Below are 25323 nucleotides of genomic sequence, written 5' to 3' on the forward strand. Positions count from 1 at the left end.
CCCCCTACAACTCATACTCTGATAAAGCAGGTGTGCAGTAACTCTCGCAATGCCCCAGGCAAAAACAATATGTTTCAGTCCCAGGAAGGGAGAAAATAGTACACTTCTTACATTTAACATGAGCCACTAAGGAAAAACTATGAGGACATTTTTCATGTGATACACTGCAGGAGTGCGAGTAACACTGTAATTACATTTCATAAAAGTTGTACATGAGGGAGTTTCACAGATGAAATGTTGATCAACACTAACTATTTGATATAAATCTGCTCCAAACCACCGAGTGCAAAAAGAAAGCAGAACCACCACCACCCCTCCACAGCTTCTCGAAAAAAAAAAAAATTTGTTGGTTGAATTTAAAAGGGTAAGCTATATCCATCAAAGGAGCTCTGATTGGAATGCAATGTGCATACTGAATCTAATCGCATTTGAGCACTTTGATTTCCTCCATTAGGCTGCCTGTAGAGCATGCAGGGAATGTGAAGAGGTGCTGTTACACTGCTTGAGTTGAGCACAGTGGTTGAACCAGAGGAAACGGAGAGGAGAGAAGAGATGATGATGACGATGATGATGGAGGGAAGGAAGGAAGGATGGTGGAAAACACAGAAGATGATGACAGGAAGATTCAGAAACAACGGCGGCTTCTTGAATTGGAGGAGAGGCAGTCGGACCCCGGGCAGAAACACCTCCGTATCTATTGCCTCCATTGGATAATGGGTCCGGCTGATGGCGAACCCCAGCCCTTCCTGCCCCTACCCCCCCGGCACACAGCGCTGCTACTATCACGACGGGCCCCACGGTGTGGATGAGAGGCTTCGGCACAGTCGAGCTGAAGGGAAATCGCCTTTGAGGCTGGCTGCTACCTGTGGCGAATTAGGCTCTATTGACCAGAGGAGACGACTCTGTGTGCTGCCTCCTGTTGTTGGCTACACACACAAACGCACACACACACACACACACAAGCAGGTGACATGAAGGTGTACACAGCTGACTGGCTGTTCTGACACTGAGCTGAAGGCAGATCTGGCTGGCTGGCTTCACCTCGGCCTCCTCCCCCACCTGTATCCTTTTACTCAACGTGGTGAAATTTTGGGCTGCTCGGCCTGTCACAGCGGCTGAGAGGCAACCCGTGCTTAGCGCCCTTTCACTACTAGCATTTAGCCGGCTGGGAGAAATGCCTGTCTTTGTTCTGCACCAATACCCCTTCATTGCTATAAGCCTTGTTTTCCATGACTCGCCGAGAAGAATCGCAGAGGTGAGAGTAATAGTCGCCGGAGAAATGGCTTTGCAAATTTCTGGTTAAGTTTACACGCTTGGCAAACCAATGTGTGTCAACACGGTGTATAAATTATTATCATGGTTTCGTCGGCAACATCTGGGTCAGAGATGCCTGGCAAACTTCCAGAAGAATCCCCAGAAAGTGTGGGGCCCTTCTGAGGTTTCTCATTTCCAGAGTATGAAAGATGATGACGATAAGATGCCGGTCTCCGTGGGTGGGGGGTTTAGAATCCAGACAGAAATAAAATGAAAATGAATTGCTGTTCGGCAGCGTGATTTAAGATAAAGAGCTCACAACTACAACCAATAAATCAAAGGGGCGTCTGCTGTAATCCAAGCACATTCCTTCTGCATGTCAGCTAACAACTGTATCTTGTCTACACCCCTCATTCAGCAGGCTGCTTGTCACGGCTCGCTGGGACGCCGAGCTCAACGCTCCACTTACAGCGTGTACAGTTCAATCTCTTTGAAGTATGTTTCTCACAGGTTTTTTTTTTTTTTTGCTGGTACCTGCTATCAGCGAGAGATAATTGATGTTAGACTCGGTTAATACGAGGCTAGAACTAATGGGTTTGGCTCTCCTGAAGCTCTCTGTCAAAGAGGGAATGCCCCACAGCAAACTGGATGCAAAGGGGTGGATTTGAAAATGTGGAAATGTCTGTGCAAGGAAATCTGTGCTAGCGTTGCTAAAAAAAACCCCAAAAAACAACAAAATGCTGCTCTGAGTGTGCACCGTCGCAGAATACAGCCAGAAAGCTTCATTAATGAGAAACATAAAGAGAACATATTACATAAAGGGGCTAAAATAATCCTGTCGGGGGTTTCGTGTCGTGTTTATGATGCAAACTAATCCTCTTTCCTGTGTGAGAACGAGGCTAATGTGAATGTGGGCTGTACTTCCTGGAGAGATCCGTGCATAAACAATGCGGCGTCTCTGACCACTGCCATTCCTGTGTACAAAAGCGTGTCGTCCCGTAATCCTGCCAGCAACACAATAATCTTATTACCTTTATGCCGTAGCTTGGTTTAATTTAATCCAATGAAAGCTGGGAGGAAATAACACATGAGTATTAAAATGGACACTCCTCTCAGGTAGTCCCTCCTTCACCAATGAGATGTCCAAGAGGATAAGGGTCAGTCCAGATTTGGAGGACGTTTGGGCCTCAAAATGTCTAAAAAATAGACCTTCTCTCTTACAGTTTTCTGCTCCATATTCATCAATAATAGGTAACAAACTATCAAAGGCTTGACTGGCTCACCTTACAAATCAATGGTGCCATCTTTATTCCATGTTTTTTTTTGCTGTTTGCTATCCCACTGTAATCACAGTAACAGGGTTGCTAATCCATGCTAATGTTTGCTTTTTCTCAGCAGTAGAAGCTAGATATTTAGCTAGATGTTACTGCTGACCAAGAGGACAAACTGACTGATGGAAAATATGAAAATTAGAACAGAGGACATAGCTTTGTTCTACCCACTCTTTTGGAAAACTGTTTGAGGATGTTAATTCCTACGTATCATGTGATTCACTGTTTTCTTTTTTTTCTACCAGCTAAAAAGGTTATGCTAACAGGGTTGTTTTGGGACACATGCATAATAATTAACATTTAAAATATTATGTTGTTTAAAAAAATATTCCCACAAATGAAAAAAACAATACCAACAAAAAGAGATTTTAATTTCATTATAAGGGTCATTCCAGAATTGGAGGACGTTTGGGCTTCAAAATGTTTGAAAATCAAACCTTCTCTCTTACAGTTTTCTGCTCCATATTCATCAATAATTGGTAATAAACTATCAAAGGCTTGATTGACTCAGCTTACACATCAATGGTAGCATTTTTATTCCCTATTTTATTTGTTGTTTGCTAACCCTACTCTAATTACAGTAAAAGCGTGGCTAATCCATGCCAATGTCAGCTTTTTTCTGTTGCATGCATATTAATTACTATTAAAATATCATGTTGATGAAAATTTTTTTTCCCACAATTACAAAAGATATCAATGAAAAAAATAATACCAAAAAAAAGATTTTAATTTCATTTCAACTGTTTTGAGATTTAGTTAGGTCATCAGGGAGGTGGGACAAGAGAAAAAGGACATTTTAGGGGGAACTCCAGAATTATTTGGTATTATAAACATTTTTTTCAAACATTCTTTCCTCTTAGTCTTTTTAGATTTCGTCTCAGTACAAGTAAATTTACACAAAAACTGCATGTTTTAGTATTATGTACATAGATTATTTGAAATTTGATGGGTGGGACGTAAAATGCCCACAGATTCTGGAATGACCCGTAGGTTTTAGACTGTGAAGGATGACTTTTGATCTGCTGCTGCAGCACGAGGAAACGTGTCGTTCCCTATGCAATATCCATTCCTTGATTATGACAAAAAGAAGCAAATTCCAGCTATATGGCAAAAAACCAAGACAGGATCCTTGATTATTATGTCTCTGCTGCACTCAGCCCAAGGGGAAGCTTCAATTAGCTGTCAGAGTGTGAGTGCACGGAGTGATATTCTCCAAAGCGCCGCCAATAGTCAGCTCAGACTTATTCATAACCTCTTTGTATGATTCAACACCCACACATTGTTGCACTTGAATGTACCTTGGCGGTTGTGTTATTACTAGCAGGGTTATAAGGTCTGGGGCTGATGATAGACAACGAGACAGGAATCCAGGAGAGGAGCACGGCTTGTCGAGTGTTGTCAGAGCATATGCACACACACAAAACGCAACGCCCACGCTCAGACGCACACACACACACACACACACACACACACACGCAGCCCAGATTACCGGCATTCACGCCGGGGCGACAAATGAAAACCGACAGTGTGTGTGTCTTTTATATTATGTTTAATGGCTTCACTTTCAGCAGGCACCGCATGCTTGTTCATCAGGGTAATGTTTCATACACATTATCAGGTGCCGTTTATCTTGTCAGGGGAGTGGGGAAGTGGTGAGGGAACACATATTTAGCATTTGTTTCAGCTAATTTGCCGCACACACACACATTCACACACTTTAAAAAAAAAAGTTAAAAGAATTATTAGATCGCGCTCATTCCCTTCTTTGTTAATCTCACCATGAAGATTCAGCTCTTTGTTCGGGTTTCTGTAATTGCTTTGTGGATCATTCCAGAATTGGAGGATGTTTTACACCTCAAACTTCAAATAATCCATGTACAAAATACTAAAACATGCCGCTGTTGTGGAAATGTACTTGTCCTGAGACCAAATCTAGAAAAATTAGGAGAAAACAATGTTTGAAAATATTTTTAAAATACCAAATAAGTCTGGAGTTCCCTCTAAAATGCCAGTTTTCTCTTGTCCCGCCCCAGTGATGACCAAACTGAAATCCAAATAGAAGAGTTAAAATGAAATTTAAATCTCCTTTTTTAGTATTATTTGTTTAATTGATGTGTTTTGTAATTGTGAGATTTTTTTTTAATCAACATAATATTTTAATAATAATAATATTTATGCATGGACCAGAAAGAAAAGCAAACATTAGCATGAATTAGCAAACCTGTTAGTATGATTACAGTAGGGTTGGCAAACAACAAATAAAACATGGAATAAAAATGCTACCATTGATGTGAAAGCTGAGCCAATCAAGCCTTTGATAGTTTATTACCTATTATTAATGAATATGGAGCAGAAAATCATGAAAGAAAAGGTTTATTTTTCAAACATGTCCTCCAATTGTGGAATTACGTTTAAAATGAAATTAAAATCTCTTTTTTGTTGATATTATTTTTTTGGGAACATTCTTTTAAACAACATAATATTTTAAATGCTAATTATTATGCATGTGTCCCACAACAACCCTGTTAGCAAAACATTTTCAGCTGGTAGAAGAAGAAGAAAACAGTGATTCACATGATACGTAGGAATTAACATGATCAGTTTTCAAAAAGAATGGGTAGAACAAAGCTATGTCCTCTCTTCTATGTTTCATATTTTTCATATTTTCCATCAGTCAGTTTGTCCTCTTGGTCAGCAGTAACAGCTAGCTAAATATTTAGCTTCTACTGCTGAGAAAAAGCTAACATTAGCATGGATTAGCAACCCTGTTACTGTGATTAGAGTAGGGTTAGCAAACAACACAGAAAACATGGAATAAAAATGCTACCATTGATGTGTAAGCTGAGCCAATCAAGCCTTTGATAGTTTATTACCTATTATTGATGAATATGGAGCAGAAAACTGTCAAAGGTTTATTTTTCAAACATCTTGAAGCCCGAATGTCCTCCAAATCTAGAATGACGTACTTGCGTTAAGCCTTTACACTGTCCCCGGTGCGGTAATCACACCTTAATTGAAGAGGAATAGCAAATGCTAACAAGCCGGAGGAACCTCGAGCGATTCAAGGGCTCCTTCTGCCGTCAAAAAGCCTCCAGGTTTGGCCTTTGTGAGGGCAAAAAACAAATGAATCGGCTTTCATGTCACTCGACGTCGAGCATAAGTTTATTGAAATGAGGTGCTGAACTGTGAAGGAAAAGTGCAAATAGCTGTCTCTGCTAATGCTGCCGAAGCATCGCCAACGTGCATCAGGCCGGATCCTCCCCGGATGCAGCCCTGCATCTAAGTTCATATGGAAATGGAGCCGCTGTTGAGTATGAAATGGTGTGATGATTTATAATACGTTTGCGATGCATTTCGATATCTACCAATAGTAACAATAATACACAAAGGAAATTGGATTACGCGTCTTTCACTCCACGCCGCATTTGTAGCCGTGGAGGGGAACACGCTGTATGATTGCTTGTGTATCAGCAGTAAATATGAAGAAAGCGGAGTGAAAATTCATATAATTTCCCATGAGTCATGTCCTTGTGAGGTGTGTACAGTACACATCCATGTCTTAGGGAACAAAACCTAATAGCTGGATTATGTTATTTACTGCCGTCTCCGATATTTCTCCTTTCCCTACTGTACCAACGCATTGATTCATGCGGACACAGCGCACTCCCACGTAAAGGACACACATAAACACAAGTACACGCTCGCATATACGCCCTCACACACACACACACACACACACACACACACAAAATGACACCAAAGTATAGAGAATAGACGTAGCAGCTGCCAGACTACCGCCTGTTTTTCTTCTCCTTGCAGCTTTCTGTACTGTACGTGCTTCAAATTTCAAGCGTTAACTGTAAGAGCGCCGGGCAGACTGATGTGCAACGCAGGAGAAGCGTCTATTTCGGGACGGTCAAACACACCAAAGGGGCTGCACGTACACAACAGCACGATATATGCACAGATTAGAGAAACACAGACTCCCTCAGACACAATAATCAGGCCTGTGTGAAATAAATCTCCTCAAAGGCGTGTGTCAGGGAGTGATGAGGGACCATTGTGATGTCTGAGTAATAATTCTTTTAATACGCCTTGTTTCACAGTCAGACTGTAATCAAACAAGAGACTGTGGATCCCCTCGGCTACAGGACTCAGTGTAACCATAATCACACCCTCCTCTCTCGCCTCTCTTCTATGTAAAACAACTCTTTGTGACATTCTAAATCATGACCTCGGGTTTACTGTTGCTCGCTGCCGGTGGAGATCATTTGGCCGCTCTGCGTGCAGCAGTAACATCAGCGGGTACGACTTTCCCAGAGAAGTGATAACTAGCAGCTTGGGACTATGAGAAAACATTACGTCGAGGTGTGTTATTCGGATTCTTTTTCTCTTATCCGCCTTAGCGACCGGTGATGTCTGACCGGTGCTGCAGAAGCAACGGCAAAAATCAGGATCGGGTTTCAGAGGAAGCAGGCGACCCCTGACCCTGTGCGCTTCGTAGCCTTTACCACCACAGTGTTATCCTGCTATGTAATATCAGAGAGCACCGTGGAAAAGACCGTAAATCCCCCCCTTTGTGGAATTTCCCCTTTTTTTATCGTCGTAGTTAAATTCACCTCAAGAATGAGACCAGTGGGTCACGACGCACACAGAATATATAAAAGCATATGTGACAAGCTGCGTATAGGTTGGCCTTTAGTTAAAGACACACGGCTGGATAGCGCCCTAAAGCTGTGAAATTTACTCCCAGTTCACACAAATCAAAACACTACAGAGATGGGGTGAAGTTCTTGAGCTTTAAAGACACTTTTAGGTGTCTCAACAACCAAAAAACTCAGCTAACTTTTAGAAGTCGGCTCACTGTGGAGGAATTTTAGGATAAATTCTGAAACACTGCTGCAGATTATACAGTCAGATGTTTGGATTAAATAATGGGTCAGATCAACAGAGAACAGTTTTCACTCATATGTGGAGTGTGCAATAAAGATATTAACTTAAAAATATGTTTCAAGCAAGAAAAATGTAATGAAACCCCTGTTTCGCTGGGTATTATTTGAGAAGTCTGACCCGGGTTTTAGTCAAACAGATGCATTTTAGGTGCTTCAACAACCAAAAACCAAGCTGATGAACTAACTTTTCTCTACTAGGCAACCAACAAACAAGAGGTTGGCTCACTTTGGAGGAAGTTTAACATAAACTCTGAAACACTGCTGCAGATTATACAGTCAGATGTTTGGATTAAATAGTGGGTCAGATCAACAGAGAACAGTTTTCACTCATATGTGGAGGATGCAATTAAGATTTTAACTTAAAAATACATTTCAAGCAAGAAAAATGTAATGAAATCCCTGTTTTACCTGGAAAAAGTATTCATGAATAATAAAAGTGAGCAGCATGTGATGGTGGCTATCTTTGTCTTGTTGTGTGTACATTTTCCTGGGAGGCAGAGCGAAGGATTTACTTAAATCCTGTCATTTAGTGCATCCTGCTGGGCTTTATTTGAGCAGTCTGACCCCGGTTTTAGCCAAACAGATGCATTTTAGGTTCCTCAACAACCAAAAACCAAGCTTGATGAACTAACTTTTCTCTACTAGGTGACCGACAAACAAGAGGTCGGCTCACTTTGGAGGAATTTTAACATAAATGCTGAAACACAGCTGCAGATTACGCAGTCAGATGTTTGATTTGACTGGCAAAGTTTGGATTAAATAGCAGGTCAGATCAACAGAGAAGAGTTTTCATTCATATGTGGAGGACGCAATTAAGATTTTAACTTAAAAATATATGTGAAGCAAGAAAAATGTTGTAAAATCTGTTTTACCTGGAAAAAGTATTCATGAATAATAAAAGTGAGCAGCATGTGATCGAGGCCATCTTTGTCTTGTTGTGTGTACAGTTTCCTGGGAGGCAGAACGAAGGATTTACTTAAATCCTGTCATTTAGTGCGTCTCGCTGGGCTTTGTTTGAGCTGTCTGACCCGGGTTTTAGCCCGACTTCAGGAGAGAAGTCAAACAGATGCCCCTACGTGGAGACAGAACTATCTGGATGCAGAGCGCAGAAGTCACGGAGGCGGAAAAAATCGGTCTGCAGGTGAGAGGAGGGAAAGGTAAAATACGGCCAAAGTGAACGCAATAGAGAGCTAATGAAAGAGAGAAACAATAAGATGGAAGCAGACGGAGGGAGAAACAATGGGATCCGGAATATGACAGGACAGGAAAACAAAAAGAGTGATTTTCCACATGAATACCTTCTCCTTTCACACCACTACGTCCACTTGGGCAGCTGACAGGGGGCTGGGGAGAGCGAGGATTGTTGTTCAGGCAAACAAACAAATTGGCCGCTTTTAACACATCCTGATCCCTGTTCCTGCACCGGCGGCGAGCAGCGAGAAGAAAGGAACCTCTGCCGTTTTACCTGAGCTCCTCACAGAGAGCTTCACTTTGAAACTCTCCCTTTCTGGCTTTTCTTGTTTCCTCTCGTGCACACGTTGACCTCCGAGTGAGACGACGGGAACGAATGGCGGCGGCGCTTATTAGAGAGCTGTATATTCATCAGACTGTAAGAGGGAAGCTCTCTGGGGTGACTGCATGTGAGTCACAAGCATCTGTAACAGCTGAACATTTCTGCATTGTGAAGCACTTTCGCAACACACAAACTACGGGGCATTGTTTAGGCCACATGCAGAGTTTTGTAAGCTAATTGGCAAGCCGCGTCAGTGAACTGCACCTTATAATTTTAAACAAATTGGCTCATTTCCTTTGTTACGATCCCCGCTCGCAAATGTATAATTTGAGGGTGCAGCGAAGATTGAGACTGTATGCAAATGTATTGACATTTGAACAATTAAAGAGGAGGTCTTGATTTGTGTGGGCGGTAACTGCAGCACTGGGGGCTTTTATACAGTTGTGATTTTGCAACGGGGGATAAATAAAAGGTTTCCGAGGCTCACCTGTGTCCCATCGAGGCGGCGTCAGAGTCCGCTTCCTGTAAAAATAGCTTCTGATATGCTTACTCGGTGGTTTGAGGCCACATATCAGAGCTTGGCATGAATAAACGCTCCATAGAAATGGGTGCATAATGAGTTTTCTCTGGGAACACATCATTTAAATCAATTTAATCATCTCACTTACAAGATGCGACAAAGGAATAACTCTTTTTATGAGCTCATATGTGCAAGAAGAGGAAACACGAACGGTTAAACGAGTGGATTATGGTGCAGTTGGTCAAAGCCAAGAGAGGGACTTACTGACCCATTTAATGTCCACTTCCAGTGGAGCTGCTTGTTGGATGCAACCCTGTCCACTCCCCCATAATCCTACAAGAGATGATCTTGTCTGTACACGAGCAACGTTATTGGACTTGACAAGAATCCAACTGTCTGTCGCACAGCGTCCCAACATCACTTTGATGTTTTGCATTCCGTGACGGAGCGAATCAAGTGACTGAGCTGTTTGTCCGCCTGAGAGATGCAGGAATAAACGAAGCTGGAAGTGCACATGAATACAGTATCAGCCGACAACTGCCTCGGTGACTCGTCCCTTTTTCGAAGTCCCTCGAAGAGGAGAAATCTGAAAAAGACAAATTAAAAACCCGCAGATTCTTTTTCTTACTCGAAGGAGAAAGGTCAGACGATCAACCGGCTGTGGAATCTGCATTTACATTTACCTAAAAAATGCTTGGTAGCATTTTGTGTCTTGAGCTCTGACAGTGATTCAACAAGTCTGTGCCCCTATAGATGACAGAACTGCTCAGAAACTAGCAGACTTCTTACAAAGTGAGCCTCTATTGTTGCTGCTGGTATTTTTATCTGGATTGTTTGTGCCTTCAATCACTGTGAAGTCTGTCACATTTCATTCAGAATGGCCCAGTGGCAGCGACAGGAACAGTTCTTTCTGCACGGCGCTGAGCTTTCACATGTGCTTGATATGATTTGAATGTGAGCAAAGCTAAAATACTCTTTTCATTTTTATTTTTATTTATTTTTTCCACTCAAAATGCATACCTTGGACTTTTAACACCACCAAACCACTCTGATGCTCGTTTGAAGCGGCACTGAAGCAGGCAGTGAAACGAGCATCAAGATATCAGAGAGAGGGCGTCCTGTGACAGCCAGAAAAAAGTGCCATCATTTATGTGTCAACATCAGCCATGTGGGAGGACAAGTTTATTGACATCTTGATGATCATCCTGGACCATTCTGCCTCACACTCATCGACTGCAACTCAACATACATTAGTCAGCAGCAGAGCCAGGCTCATGTCTCATTTGTCAGGAGGAGAGAACAGAGTCCTCGTTGACATTAAAATCAAGATGTATGAATAAAGAGCAGCCAGCAGTGAATGTCAGGTACTGTATTTTCCTAAACAAGCCGGGAAGAGGCCTCTTCTGGAACTGAATGAACACACTCACCAAGTGTGCATCTGAAACACACTGTGACAATGCACACAAACAACCGGAATCTGCTCCTATTTCTTCTTTTAAAGCCTCAGATTTTGCTATCAGTAATCAGTGTCCATTCAACAAATGAATAAATCAATTGAGCGTGCAGCCTGCTTATACACAGCTTATTCCCAGAATCCATATCAGCTAAGCTGAGAATAAAGGCTGTCGCCCGACTGCTTCGTAATCAGTTTACTGTTCGTAAACACATAATGGCATGTAAAAACATGCTCCACTTTATCCCTATTAGATATCACAAACTGTGCTATGACTGCTTTTACAGCCGCAGCTGCCTGCAAATTTAAAGCTCTGGTTAGAATCAGCTCATTTTCAATTTTCTTTGTGTGTGAAATTATTTTTTGGACATGACTGAAATGAGAAAAGACATTTTGACTGTAGCATGCTCCTCAATTGCTCTAAATTTGCTTCGAATATGCAAATATTTCATTAAAAAATCCCTCAGTATCTGTCTTATTTGCAGGGGAGAATCTTCAAACGCGTTTTTCAGAGGTGGAGAAATAAAAAGAGAAAGTGTTTTTTTATCTTCTTCCTTATGATTGCTGCAGTATTCTGCTCAGTGAAACCTCTGCATATAACTCCTGCTTTCAGACCTGGACTGCAGTCTTTGTCACAGTAATACTTGCCTTAGTCTGGCTAGACTGATGCTGTTCCACTGGCTGAACCCAATTTAGCAGCCCTGGCCCACGTCCTATCAATACCAAAGTGGACGAACGAACACATTAATAAATATTGAGCTCTCGGATAATCTGTGGAAAAGTTGCTTGACCTCCGTGGCTCATCGCTGACTGCGTTGAGCATTACGTGGACTTAGGACTCTGGGTGTGGAGGGGATTAGGATAATTACTGTTATTATATTCTCAGTGTAAGGACTAGCGCAGGCCTCGGCTAGCCTCCGCTCGGCTCTTGACAGCTAAATTAAAAACATAGGTTGCTGACGTGACCCTGGATGATTGATCCTTCTCCCTCGTGTCGAACATCTTTCGTACGCAGAACCGTGAATCCTCACGCTGCGGCTACAGAGTGTGAAGAGTTTCTTCTTTTTCTTCCTCCAGTTTTTAATAGCCGATGGAGATTTGGAGTTTCAGCATCACTGGGGGAATGATCTAACCTTGCCCCAGGCCAGACTTTGCACCTGTCCAGGCACGTATGTTTCCAGAGGTGAGAGTATATCTCTCTCTCTCTCTCTGCCTTACCCACTTTGAAAAAAGGATATGCTAGCAGAGATCCCTAGGGCCTTAGCACCAGGGACTCAGGGAACGCCCGGATGGTAAACCTCCCCAAATCCCCCAGATACCGATCCCTTATGATATGGTAACTGGCTTCGAGGTGTTGTTTACCACAGAGCCCCGCTCACTTCACCCCCGAGATGCTTTCCTCCACTCCAAAGCTTCCCATAACATATCTAGCACATATTAGATTCTAAATTAAAAATCAGTCAGCTGTGACACTTGATACATAGATGTGGAATACCGAAGGAATATCAAAATGCACTTGACAGCATCTAAAAATCACAATCTCAGCAATGCAATTTAGTATTATTGTCTGCGGTGGGAGCGATCGGGGCTTCTTACCATGCGCTGGATCTGGCGGGCCGAACTCCAGATTGTACCGCAGGATGTAAAAGTTATTCCACACATACAGCTGGTTGTCTCGCGGATTGTAATCCACAGCCGCGATGTACTGGTACTGGTTGGGAAAGTGGATGTCAACGTATTCCCCACGGTTCTGTTTGGTATTGTAAATGTAATCGATCAGGCTCTTGCTGACCTCGCTTTCGTTGTCCTCGTAGGTGGAGCGCACCACGTACAGTACTCCACAAATCATGAAGGCGTTGGAGGCCGAGCGCTTGTCGTAGGCCGTGTCCCAGGTCGCCTCAAAGCGCAGCGTGTACGGGTTCAGCTGGCTGATCACCATCATGCCGTTGTTCTGCTCCGTGGCGTAGATCACCCACAGGCCGTTCTCGTCCACCGCCAGGTCGATGTCCGTCTTGCCTCCCCACTTGTAGGGCGACGTGTCGTGGTAGTTGGCGTTGTTGATGATCGCCTCGCCGCTTTTGATTCGAGTCCGCAGGTCGAACTTGACGATGTTGCGGGTGCGCTCCTTGTTGAAAAACACGGCGCCGTCATACACCACAAATCCAGTCCCGTCCACCCGGTGAGGCAGCTTGTAGGTGATGGTCTGCCGGGCGTTCTGGAAGTCGTCCAGGGAGGAGTACTCAATGAGGGTGTCTGTCCTGTAAGGAGTCCAGGGCATGAAGTAGATTTTGTCGCCGGCTTGCAGCGGGTCTTTGCACCAGGCGCCGGCTTGTTGCTCCGCTTCAAATAGAAAGGAAGGATCACCGACAGCTTTCAGAGTCCCAGGACAAAGAAAAACTAGCAATGGGAGAAGAGTAGAACGAGAAACGGGTTAAAATTTGAACAGTCAAATCTCTAATGTCATCTGTAATGTCTTCATTTTGTTTTACAGGTTGTCCAATAGGAGTTGGGGGACAAACACATAGTAAAGAGTGGCCAAAAAACACAACTAACATCTAGAGCCAATAGTCACAAGCAGTATAAGGATTTTGGTTTTGTGCATAGAAAGAAAAAAGGAAAAGTTATCAAGCATAACGTTTAAATATATATACATATATATATGTAAAGTAGTCTGAAACAAAAGGAAGGTTGGCCTCATAGACATTTACTGTTGAGTAGAACACAAATGAGGGGAAACAGAACGAAACTTAACAGAACAATTGGTCCTGTGAACGAAAAACAAACAAATGAAAAAAAAAATAGAAAAAATGCAGCCAACTAAAGTCACTTGGCAACAGACGGGAGAGGTTATGAGAGAGCAGGAGTCAGCGGAGTCTGCAAAATGTGTGCGCTTAGATGTGTCTCAGTTACACCACCTTTTCTACAGTATAGACCTGAGAGCCTAGTCATTACCAAGCGGTGCAAATGTCACGACCGCTAGGATTGTTTTAAGAGAAAAAAAACTTTCAGTAGGGGTCTCTGGAGGTGTTTAGGTTGTTGCTCTGAGGCGTAAGAATCAAAAGAGGAAAGAGCAGCAAGTGGTCAGGTGAGAATAATGGGGGAAAAGAGTGAGAGGAGGCTTGGAGAGAGAAGGGACAGTAGAAAGCAATAGCTTGAAAAGAGGGCCAAGAAACAGTGTTACCATGGCATGCTATGGAAAAGGGTTTGGAAGCCAGGCAATATGAGATTCTGTTGAGTAGCAAAAGCACCCAGGGAGAATGAGAAGAGGATGCCCCTATGGACTGCAGCCAACACACCCCCATTTACATCTTTTGGCTGCTTGTGTGCTGTCTTTTTTTCACTTCCCTTGTAGCGCTACACCGGTCGTTAACATTACAGTTTGGGGTGGGTTTTTTTTTCTTTTCTTTTTTCTGACGATAACGTCTGAGGCCACCATGGGAAAATAGGTAATTTACAACCAGATGCCACAAAAACAAGGAGCTAGGGTTTGGGTCGTGTCTGTTATTTACCTTTTTGCTCCACTTCTATTTTAAGCGTTGGAAGAGAGAATGAAAGGGGTGCAAGGGGAAAAAAAGAGATTAATATGAATTAACTGTCATTGCTACGGTCACATATGCAGAAACATGTTATGAGACACGGACAAAGACGGGTACACCTATTAAAGAGAGAAGTGACGCGCCGCTGACGAGCTCCTGTCTCAGAAAAAGGGTTTCGGTTAGAACACCAGAAATGGACGTGATCATGATCAACTGGTTTGTGGCACAGTGGTGGATGGTTTTTTAATGTCTTTTATTTGACTTCTGAGCTTTAAGATGCACCAGCGTCAGACATCCGCAACTACAGGAAGTTTGATTTTAGTTTGAGAAGATCCAGATTCTGACAGAAGGATGTCTGTTTAGTCATAAATACAGTAAGATAATATAGACACTGATATTCAAAAGTTTGGAATCACTTAGAAATGTGTTTAATTTTGAAAGAAAAGCAGTTTTTTTTCAATGAAGATAACATTAAATGAATGATAAATCCAGTCTAAACATGATGTTAATGTGGTAAATGACTATTCTTGCTGGAAATGGCTGGTTTTTAATGGAATATCTACATAGCAACCATCACTCCTGTGTTCTAATGCTACATTGTGTTAGCTAAAGGTGTTGAAAGGCTAATTGCTGATTAGAAAACCCTTGTGCAGTTATGTTAGCACATGAATAAAAGTGGGAGTTTTCATGGAAAACATGAAATTGTCTGAGTGACCCCAAACTTTGGAATGTTAGCGTAGGTCAAGTTTAGCTCATTTAGAGCAACTTTAACTAATATGGAGCAACTTTAATTCATGTACACTACCGTTCAAAGTTTGGGGTCACTTAAAAATGTCCTTAGTGTTGAAAGAAAAGTCTCTTTTTTCCAATGAAGATAAGATTAAATGAATTATAAATCCAGTGTAGACATTGTTAATGTGGTAAATGACTATTGTAGCTGGAAATGGCTGATTTTTAATGGAATATCTCCATAGGGGTACAGAGGAACATTTCCAGCAACCATCACTCCTGTGTTCTAATGCTACATTGTGTTAGCTAATGGTGTTGAAAGGCTCATTGATGATTAGAAAACCCTTGTGCAGTTATGTTAGCACATGAATAAAAGTGGAAGTTTTCATGGAAAACATAAAATGACGCAAAACCTTTGAATGCTAGTGCATATATTATAGAGTAAAAGGCACATAATAGATGCATCAGCAGTAAAGTGTGATGTGTGGCATGACTTTATTTATGTACTTTACTGTGTAAATTCAAACTATCTCTTTAAATCCACCCACGACCGCCACAAACCAAACAGAAATCCATTAAAAAGCTTTTTTTTCCTGCTGCAGAAAAATGTATGTTAAATATAGATAACTCTTTGACACATCCTTGAAATAGATGTTAACACAAAAAAGATGTGATTTAACATTCCGGACAAAGTAATGCTTGACTAATAACTACAAAAGTCTCCGTGTAATACTTTCATACTTTTGCACTTTTAAAATGATCAAGCTGGATACACACAGAAAGAATAGAAAAGAAAAAAACCAAGCTAACTGTGCCCCAAGGAAACAGGTAATCAGTGCAAATTGTTGGAGCAAAATGCATGAATACAGCTTCCATGCACTCGCTGCCGAAAGATGCATTTAATTCTACACATATTCCACAGTTGTTTTCGCTGGTTTTCAACAAGAGCGGCACTTTAAGAAGGCACTGAATGCACCTGTGCAAAGAAGCATTAGCCAGTCCATTAATCTGAGATGCCTATGGTCAGTAAAACACATCACAAGATGTAAAACAGAATATCATATGCATTAGCACTGCGTGTTTTTAACTACAACAATGCAAAGTAAACACACGTTTCTCAGCTTAGTCTGAAGCCTGGGTCAGAATATAGACTTTAACGTTTAGGAACTGGTGTGTTTGTTGATGGATTATATACAGAAATAGACTGCTTTTTTTATCCCTTTGAGGAAATTCAAGGTGTCCAGTAGCTCACACGTGTTATATTTAAGAAAAATAAGAAAAAGAATGTGCAAAATAACACTCAAAGTAAAGCGCAAATCAAATGAACTCATTGTTGTAATAAAGATTTGCATCCCGTGACCCTTCTATGTTTAATTAAATTACAAAACCACCGTTTATCAAATAGCACTTGAGCTATTTTTGTCCTGTTTGCATGAAAAATTAGATTCTTCTGATTCATGCATGATGCTGTTAGATGTCATAGATTTTGAGAGTTATTCTTAACAATGCTTCAAAATATTCAAAGTTATTGTCAAAAAATGCAAAAATAAATGTCCATATCTTATGTTGAGGCTGCACAATATTAAAATATTCAAAGTTCTTGTTTAAAATGCAAAAATAAATGTTAATATTTCATGTTCTGGCTGCAAAATATTCAAAGTTATTGTTGAAAATGCAAAAATAAATGTTCATAAATCATGTTGAGGCTGAAGATTTGCCTTCATTGACTCTTCTATGTGCAATATAATTACAAAACCACCGTTTATCAAATAGCATTTGAGCTATTTTTTTCCTGTTTGCATGAAAAATGGTATTCTTCTGTCATATATTTTGAGATTTATTCTTAACAATACATAGTACTTATTACTACTTATACAGACTGCATATGTCAGTTCTTGCAGACTTTTACTGGTTTCTGACTGAGTCTTTCTCAACATGTACATTTTTTTTCACCACGGGATGATGTGAGCAATCGTAAATGAGATTTCTTGAAACCCTCCTGCTGCACTTAGTTCACATCAGAATTTGAATCTGTCAGAAACGTTTGAGTCTGACCGAGGCTTCAGTGGTGCAAAAGAAAAACTAGAGATTCAGAAGGATGTTCTGCTGGAGAAACTCGAGTGTGTCGCACCTAACCGAGAGATCAAATATGGACGGGAGGCAAACAAATTAACAACAGTTTTCTGAGAAGCCGCCTCGGCCAGAGGAGGCGAGCGGAGGACAGAGGAAGATGATGGCGTGAAGGAGGAAATCTGGAAAGAAAAGGAGAAACACAATGACAGAAGACCTGATGACGTCAGTGGAAATGTAAAAATAGAAAATCAGCTATCAGTGTGATCAGAAATCGGTCAGTGGATGAAGAGAGTGAGTCAGAAAGCCGAGGAGGTTTCCTGCAGATTGCACAGGGGGAAGGGAAGAGAGTCAGTCAGGTTTTAAACAGCAACAGCAGAACAAACATGAGACATCCCAGCCCACATTAAACCCCAAACTTTATCCAGCATTTATTCAAAAAAATAAAATAAAAAATGCCTGCTTTCTACCAACTACCACTAATTAAACTATGATGACCGTTAATAATAACTGCTGTCAGGTGTTGAATTAAATTAAGACATCAACACTGAATAAATAACGGGGGACGGACTGAACAAATCACCGAAGGGGATCCAACACTTGTGCTGTTATACATTTATTTTTTTTCACTCATTTTCATAATCTGGCCATCACTGTCACATGGAGCTGAGGATTTACCGGCATTAGCATGTGATGAAAATGAAAACATTAGCAGTGAGGACTGTTTATGCCCACTGGCACGACTCGACACTTTTACAAGGTACTTTTTTTTCTCTCCTCCGTTTCAAAATAGCCCGCATGGAACAGCCTTAATAAAGAAACATCTTGGCTTTTATGTTGCTTGATTCAAGCAATTACTGGAGCCAATTCAGAGGAGGACTCGGTGCCAGGTGAAGGCAAAAATTTACATCCTTGGCTGGAATATGAAGATAGTGCTGCTAATGAGGGCAGTTCATGACAGGAACCAAATTAGAAAGCCAAAAGGATGAAAATGGTGGAAATGGAGGCAACTTGTTGCACAGAAGTGGGGAAAAAAAAGCCCAAATTGCTCGTGTGATCATGCAAATTCTCGGACAATAGAATGAATGAATTAAATACATTCAGTCGGTGGCGGAAAAAACAAAACAAAACAAAAAACAACAACACCAAAAAAACGGTTAAAGTTGTGTTTAAATTTGGTTGGACTTTGAGGAGCTGGTCGAAAACGATGACGCTGTCTGTGGCCCCGTCGCTGATCGGATTAACGGCGGATTTAATACGTTTTCTTGCAAAACATCTTCCCAAGTCTTGTGTTCCGGCAAATCCACTGGATCCTAAGCTCCTGGAGCGCTGAAATGTTTTTTAATCACAGATCTTGGCGTGTGATCTACTCCGGCTGAACACTAGAAAACGGCAGTGAAGGGCTTTTCTACGGCAGCGAGATCTCTGCTCCTCTGCTTTATTCTGACACTACAAACACATGTGGGGGATCGGCGTAACATTCAGAGGGGGGGAAGAGGAGACGCAGGATTCGTAAAAGGGAAGCAACAAAACGGGGTCTCTAAAATCAAACTCTATCACAGTTTTACAGCAGGGCTTGAGCAGGAAAAGGCTGGACTGGGCTGGTGTGGACTGAATCAGACGGGGAGAACACTAAACACTTACCGGGGCAGTTGCGATAGGAAACATTCTGTGTTCTTGGTCCTATTCTGGTTGGGCATGGACCTTGAGAAGCAAAAAGATGGGGCTACAGACATGCATGTTTGAAACCGACTTAGAGTGAAATGAGGACCTGTGTGCACTGAGGCTGAGAGTCCTTGGGCAGAACTTTTATTTTTCCACCGAACTACAGCCGTCTCGACTGCTTTATTGGTGCAAGACGGAGGCAAAAGACAATCCTAACAGTGGGTGGACATGAGTGCACCTTGAGGCTAATCCTGCTATTAAGGTCTGAGGTAACACAGCAAGACATAGGATCAATACTTTGCTTAACTATAAGGCAGGTAAAGAAATAAAAAACAAAAGAAAAGCAGCACAAACACAAGCAGTTTAAGGTAAAAGCTACAGGATTTGTCTTTGCTCGGTAAGTCGGACTCAAATACCCATTATGGCTTATTCCATTTTTAATTACAGGTCCTCAAAGCCTCAGAGAGGTTAACCTTTAGGTTGTAATGAGTTCCACCATCTAATGATGCTCACTAATGCATTCGGATTCAACACTAAGGGGAACAGCTTCGACAGGTATGCTGGTAATGAGCAATGTAGAACAGACGTGTTAAATAGAGATGGAGAGAACTGTAGAATAAAGGTGCATTATTTATTTAGACTCTGCAATTCAATCTCACAACTGAAACACATCTAAAGACATCAGGGTAGAAAATACTCATGTGAGCTGCCAAACACTATCGTCCCATCACTCCTGCTCTAATTATTTCAGTTCCACCTGATTAGTGATTTCGGCAATTCATCTAAATCTTCGTCATTAATCAGTCTGGAAAGGTTACGCGGGGGAATTTCCTTCACAAATTGCAATTGAACATGGCAGCTTAAAGGACAAAGGGGAATTTTAATACAAAGGGCAATCTAAAGATTGTTTGGAAGCTGAATGGCGATGAATATTTCAACATCCAAGGAACGGGCGAAATGTTAACACTATCTCTTTGGATGAAATACTACCTTGTTGAGCTGGAGCCATTCTGCTCGCTTACATAATGAAACAGCTGTTAGCGTTCTCCAGCACCTGTTGTCTGAACGTATATTAAGCCATCAAGGTGGCCTGCTAAGACTTGAGCGGTGGATCTATCTCATGACTTCCTCTGCCCTCCCCTCTATTCTGCTACCCTCATAACCAGGCTGGAAACACGGTGAGCACAGCAATAATAAGGGGAGTGCAGAAGAAGAAGAAGAAGAAGAAGAAGAAGAAGAAGAAGAAGAAGAAGAAGAAGAAGAAGAAGAGGACCAAAAAGGTGTTACAGGTCATGGAGAAGTTCTCGGTGCGACATGGATGGAAGGAGAAAGGGTGCTGGGAGGATGTTTGCAGAACCGTCCGGACAAGGTGAGGGAAGAAATGGGACAGGAAGTGGTGTAAAAACACAGAAGAAGAAGAAGAAGAGACAGAGAGGAGAAGGGACTGAGGATGGGAAGGTGTGGAGGAGGGAAACAGGAGGAGGAAGAGGTTTTAACTGACCACAGCAGAAGCGTGGTACTTACTGTAGGGCACACACTCATACTGGACCTCCAGGTACTTGTAGGTTCCTGGGCAGGGGTCGGGGAAGACGTCCGAACCCGTGATCACGATGCACTGGGTCCGATTGTTGCATCTGAGAAGAGAAAGCAGAGAGAAGAAACCATAAATGATGCTAGCCTTCTCAAACACACTAAATAACAAAAAAAAAAAATACACTCTGTAGAAGCAGCACAGAGTCTCTGAAAATATTTTATTATTATTTTATTTATTACTGTTGGGCTTCACTTTCTATTAATCCTCTTTTGTCGGACTCAGATGTGGCATATGTGGTTCTTTTTTCATTCATTTTGTAAATCTTTCACAATGTTTAACTCTATTTCTCCCTGCGTTTGGGCTGACCAGCTTAATGTTGTTCAGTGGTATCCTTGTTTTCTTTTTTTGACCTGCTATATAATTACAATTTTTAATAAAAAAAATGCAAAAATTAATGTTCATATCTCATTTTCTGGCTGCAAAATATTTAAATGTATGATTAAAAAATTAAAAAACAAATATTTATATCTCATGTTGAAGCAGCAAAATATCAAAATATTCAAAGTTAATGAATGTTCATAAGATATATATATATATATATATATATATATATATATATATATATATATATATATATATATATATTTTTTTTTTTTTTTTTTTTTTTTTTTTTTTTTTAATAATTTCTTTAAGCAATAACTTTAATAATTATTTAAAAATATTTAAAATTATTGCTTAAAAAAAGAAAATAATAAATGCTCATATCTCATGTTCTGGCTGCAAAATATTAAAATATTCAAAGTTAATAAATGTTCATTAGATATAAACATTTATTTTAGCATTTTTCGAACAATAATTTTGAAAATATTCAAAGTTATTGTTAAAAATGCAAAAATAAATGTTAAAAACCCGTGTTGATGCAGCAAAATATTACAAGATTCAAAGTTGTTATAAATGCAAAAATAAATGTTTAGATTTCACGTTCTGGCTGCAAAATATTCAAAGTTATTGTTAAAAATGCAAAAATTTAAATGTTCAAATTTAATGCTGTGGCTGCAAAATATTCAAATTCTGCATCAAACACCTGCGACTGGCGTTGCCTTTTAATCTAAATGTTGCTGTTTACTGTGATCTACTGAAACTTCCTTGGCAATAAAACCTGATTCTGATTCAAAGAACTAAATGGACTTTGTTATCACATAGCGATGCTATTTACTCTGCTAGCAGTAAAGTCATGGCCAGCTGCGTTTCTTTTCACTCTGAGCTCATACGTCTTTATGCTCTCCATTATTCCATATGTGCCAAGAAAGAATCCAAGAAATCCTCTTCAGTGTTTTTTCTCCTGCTAAAAATGCTAAATCATTTTTCCTGGTCAGAACTGAGTCAATTCTAACTTTTCAGAGTCTGTTTTGAAAGTTTGAATCAGATCCAAGCATTCTGTACAGCTGCTCTGTGAAGAAAGTGAAATTTGAAATGAAATCAGCAGGATTTATGACAACAAATATCAGCGGAAACAGATCAAGCCTGGTACATGTTGGGGGGACCTCATGCGATCTTGGAATTTACCCCCCGCCTCGCTGTTTGGTGGGGCAGGATTGTGCTCGGGGTAAACAACCTCAAATGTCCCGACTTATTGATTGGAGCCGGCTGCTGCTTGAACGGGTCGCCATGCTGAGCAGCGAGACGAGGAGCCCAAATGCCATCAAAGGTCTCATTAATTATCACCGCAGCCTCGGAAATTCTGAACCCACGAAGACCAAAAACAACGAAATATTATATTATTCAATTATTCATATTATTCATATGTCTGACTTTTCTCATTTTGTAAAAAACTAAAATACTATATCATTCAGTTCCAGATGACTAAATGTTGTGTTAATTTGTAGACACTCCGTGATCTAGAAGTTGTAACGTCAAAATGATAAACTGAAGCTGAATGTTATTGAAATTGAATTGAATTGAATTTATTTTATTAAGAAATTTCAGGTTGTTCATGGTGTTTTGTAAAAAGATAATTCCTTAAATGTAAACATTTTCAGAACGTACATTTTTTGCACTAAAACAAAGGAAACATGTGGAGTTGTGGTTATTTCTGTGGTTATTATGCTGTGATTTTACTGGTCACTGGAGATCAAACTAGGCTGAATGTGGAACCTGAACTAAGATGAATAAGAGCAGACGTGATCTGGGAGCTTCTCTCACAAAGAAAACAATCACATTTCACATTTACACGTTTAGTTGTTCATCTCGGCCGCGGTGTCAGAAGTTAATTTGGATCTCTGCGTTTAACATCTGGAGAGCAGACGAAGCTCGGAGGTCTGGGATCTGCAGGTGACCACCCTCTGGCAGCTCTCACATCACGATAATGACATCAATACCCCGAGCGGTTCAGCCGAAGGGACTTAAAATTCTATCGGCGATGCGAGCAGCCCGATCAATAAGTGTGTTCTGCTGATTTAGCAGCGACCAGAGATAATATTTGTTTCTTACCACAGACCAGTGCGCCCATTTTCAGCAGATCATTGGAAAATGTATTACTGCTTGTATTGTACTGTGCTTTGGGTTTTGCCTGTGCTTTTGGTCTGCAGAGGTAATCACTGCTCTGTGTCCAAACCTTATTAATATAATATCAGGCAGCTCGGCGGTGAGGAGACGGAAGGAGGCCGGGAATTGGTGCTGTTTGGGTTCCAGATTGAAAACAAGAAGATTTTAGCGGCAGATCAGGAATTTACACGAGTTTTAGTGCAAAAATAATCATTTTAAAAACATGTCCAGAAACTTAAACAAAGGAGGAAGGAAACTTGTAAATATTCACATTTAAGAAGACTTTAAAAATGCTCCAAACCAATTATCTACCAAAATCATTTTACATAAAATATTTAAATGTTTAGTTTCGGAATTTTAAATTAGACATGTAAATTCAGTTTATGTTTGTAATTTACTGATATTTTCTTTGCATTTCAAAAATAGGGCGACATTTTTGTAGTGGATGAATGACTTCAAGTACGTTCATATTTCACTTGAGACGAATACGTGCAAATAAACTTCAAGTTTAAATACAAAGCTGTGAAAGTGAACCAGCGTTTAAAACCACTGAGGTCTTTTCCATTTATTATCCATCTGAAGTTTCTCCTGTGGCTTATTTTAATGTAGAATTTTACAAAAAAAATACAAAATACTGTTGTTTCTACTTGCAAGAATCTACTAAGTTTAAACCAAAAGGGCTTTTTCCTCCTTTCTTTGTCTTTTTCTTTCTTTCTAGAACAGTCCATTATGTCACAGAGCCACCTAATGACATAAACACACATTTATGTCCACATCTGTGTTCAGTGACGATCTCAGGGGGGCGTCTCTCTTTATTAATGACCTCCACGTGCATAACGGATGAAAATATCAGCACATTCTTCTCGTGGAAATGAATTACTGTTTTGGAATTAAAAAGGCGCGTCTCATGCTGGGACAATAATACGCTGCTTGTTTTTTGCAGTTAATATTTCACCAATGTGCAGCCCCTTCCATAAATCACATGGTCACTTTGATGACTGCGTCTCCTCTGCTCATGCATAAGCAGATCATATCCCATAAACCGCCATGTTTTATCCGGCTAGAGGGTTTATGTTGGCCGCATGAAACAGAATGATATCAAAAATAAAACCTGTGACACTAATGAGACGTAGAGCGGCCATCATTATTCAGGAAAACGTATTAAACAACAGGACATAAGAAAAGATAAATGTTCATATTTAATGTTGTGGCCGCAAAATATTTAAAGTTATTGTCAAAAAATGCAAAAATAAATGTTTATATCTCATGTTCTGGCTGCAAAATATTAAAGTATTCAAAATTATTGTTTAAAAAAATACAAAAATAAATGTTAGTATCTCACATTCTGGCTGCAAAATATTAAAATATTCAAAGGTAATATTTAAAATGCAAAAATAAATGTTCCAATTTCATGTTCTGGCTGGAAAAAAATTTAACACTTAAAGCTACTAATGCAAAAATAAATGTTCATATCTAATGTTGTGGCTGCAATATATTCTACTTTTCAAGGTGACTGTTAAGATTTTTTTTTTTAAAAGTTCATATTTTACGTTTTATTTGCAAAATATTCAAAGCTATTGTTAAAAATTACAAATAAATGCTCATATCTTATTTTCTGGTGACAAAATATTCCAAATTATTGTTTAAAAAATGCAAAAATAAATGTTCATATTTCACGTTGTGGCTGCAAAATATTCAGTTATTGATAACAAATGCAAAGATAAATGTTTGTATCTTATGATGAGGCTGCAAAATATTTAAATATTCAAAGATACTGTGTAAACTGCAAAAATAAATGAAAATACTTGAAAATATTCAAAGTTATTGTTAAAAAATGCAAAAAAATAAATGTCTATATCTCATGCTGACGCTGCAAAATACTAAAATAGTCAGTTATCGTTTAAAATGCAAAAATAAGTGTTCATATTTAATGTTGTGGCTGCAAAATATTTAAAGTTATTGTTAAAAAGATGCAAAAATAAATGTCTGTATCTTATGGTGAGGCTTATTAAAATATTCAAAGTTAATAAATGTTCATAAGATATAAACATTTATCTTAGCATCTTTTATCATTAAATTTGAATATTTCCAAAGATATTGTTAAAAAATGCAAAAATAAAAGTTCATACCTCACGTTGAGGCTGCAAAATATTAAAATATTCAAGGTTTACGTTGGCCACATGAAACAGAATGATATGGAAAATAAAATTTGTGACACTAAC

The 25323-nt window shown here is 40.1% G+C and overlaps 1 protein-coding gene across 36 annotated transcripts in view; it reads right to left on the minus strand.

Annotated features, from left to right (window-relative positions):
• Positions 1–25323, minus strand: part of adgrl2a (adhesion G protein-coupled receptor L2a) — a 149833-nt gene that overhangs the window by 38613 nt on the left and 85897 nt on the right. For 23 of the 36 annotated variants that reach the window (XM_055004635.1, XM_035958382.2, XM_035958381.2 and 20 more), the window contains exons 4-7: positions 20548–20657; positions 19003–19062; positions 14533–14547; positions 12620–13420 (exon numbers count right to left, since the gene is read on the minus strand). In XM_055004635.1, the coding sequence (XP_054860610.1) occupies positions 12620–13420; positions 14533–14547; positions 19003–19062; positions 20548–20657 (986 nt within the window). The remainder of the gene's footprint in view (positions 1–12619; positions 13421–14532; positions 14548–19002; positions 19063–20547; positions 20658–25323) is intronic. The other 13 variants (XM_035958359.2, XM_023292706.3, XM_035958364.2 and 10 more) reach the window with 2 other exon arrangements.

Source organism: Amphiprion ocellaris, chromosome 2, assembly GCF_022539595.1.
Source record: "Amphiprion ocellaris isolate individual 3 ecotype Okinawa chromosome 2, ASM2253959v1, whole genome shotgun sequence".
Lineage (NCBI taxonomy): Eukaryota > Metazoa > Chordata > Actinopteri > Pomacentridae > Amphiprion > Amphiprion ocellaris.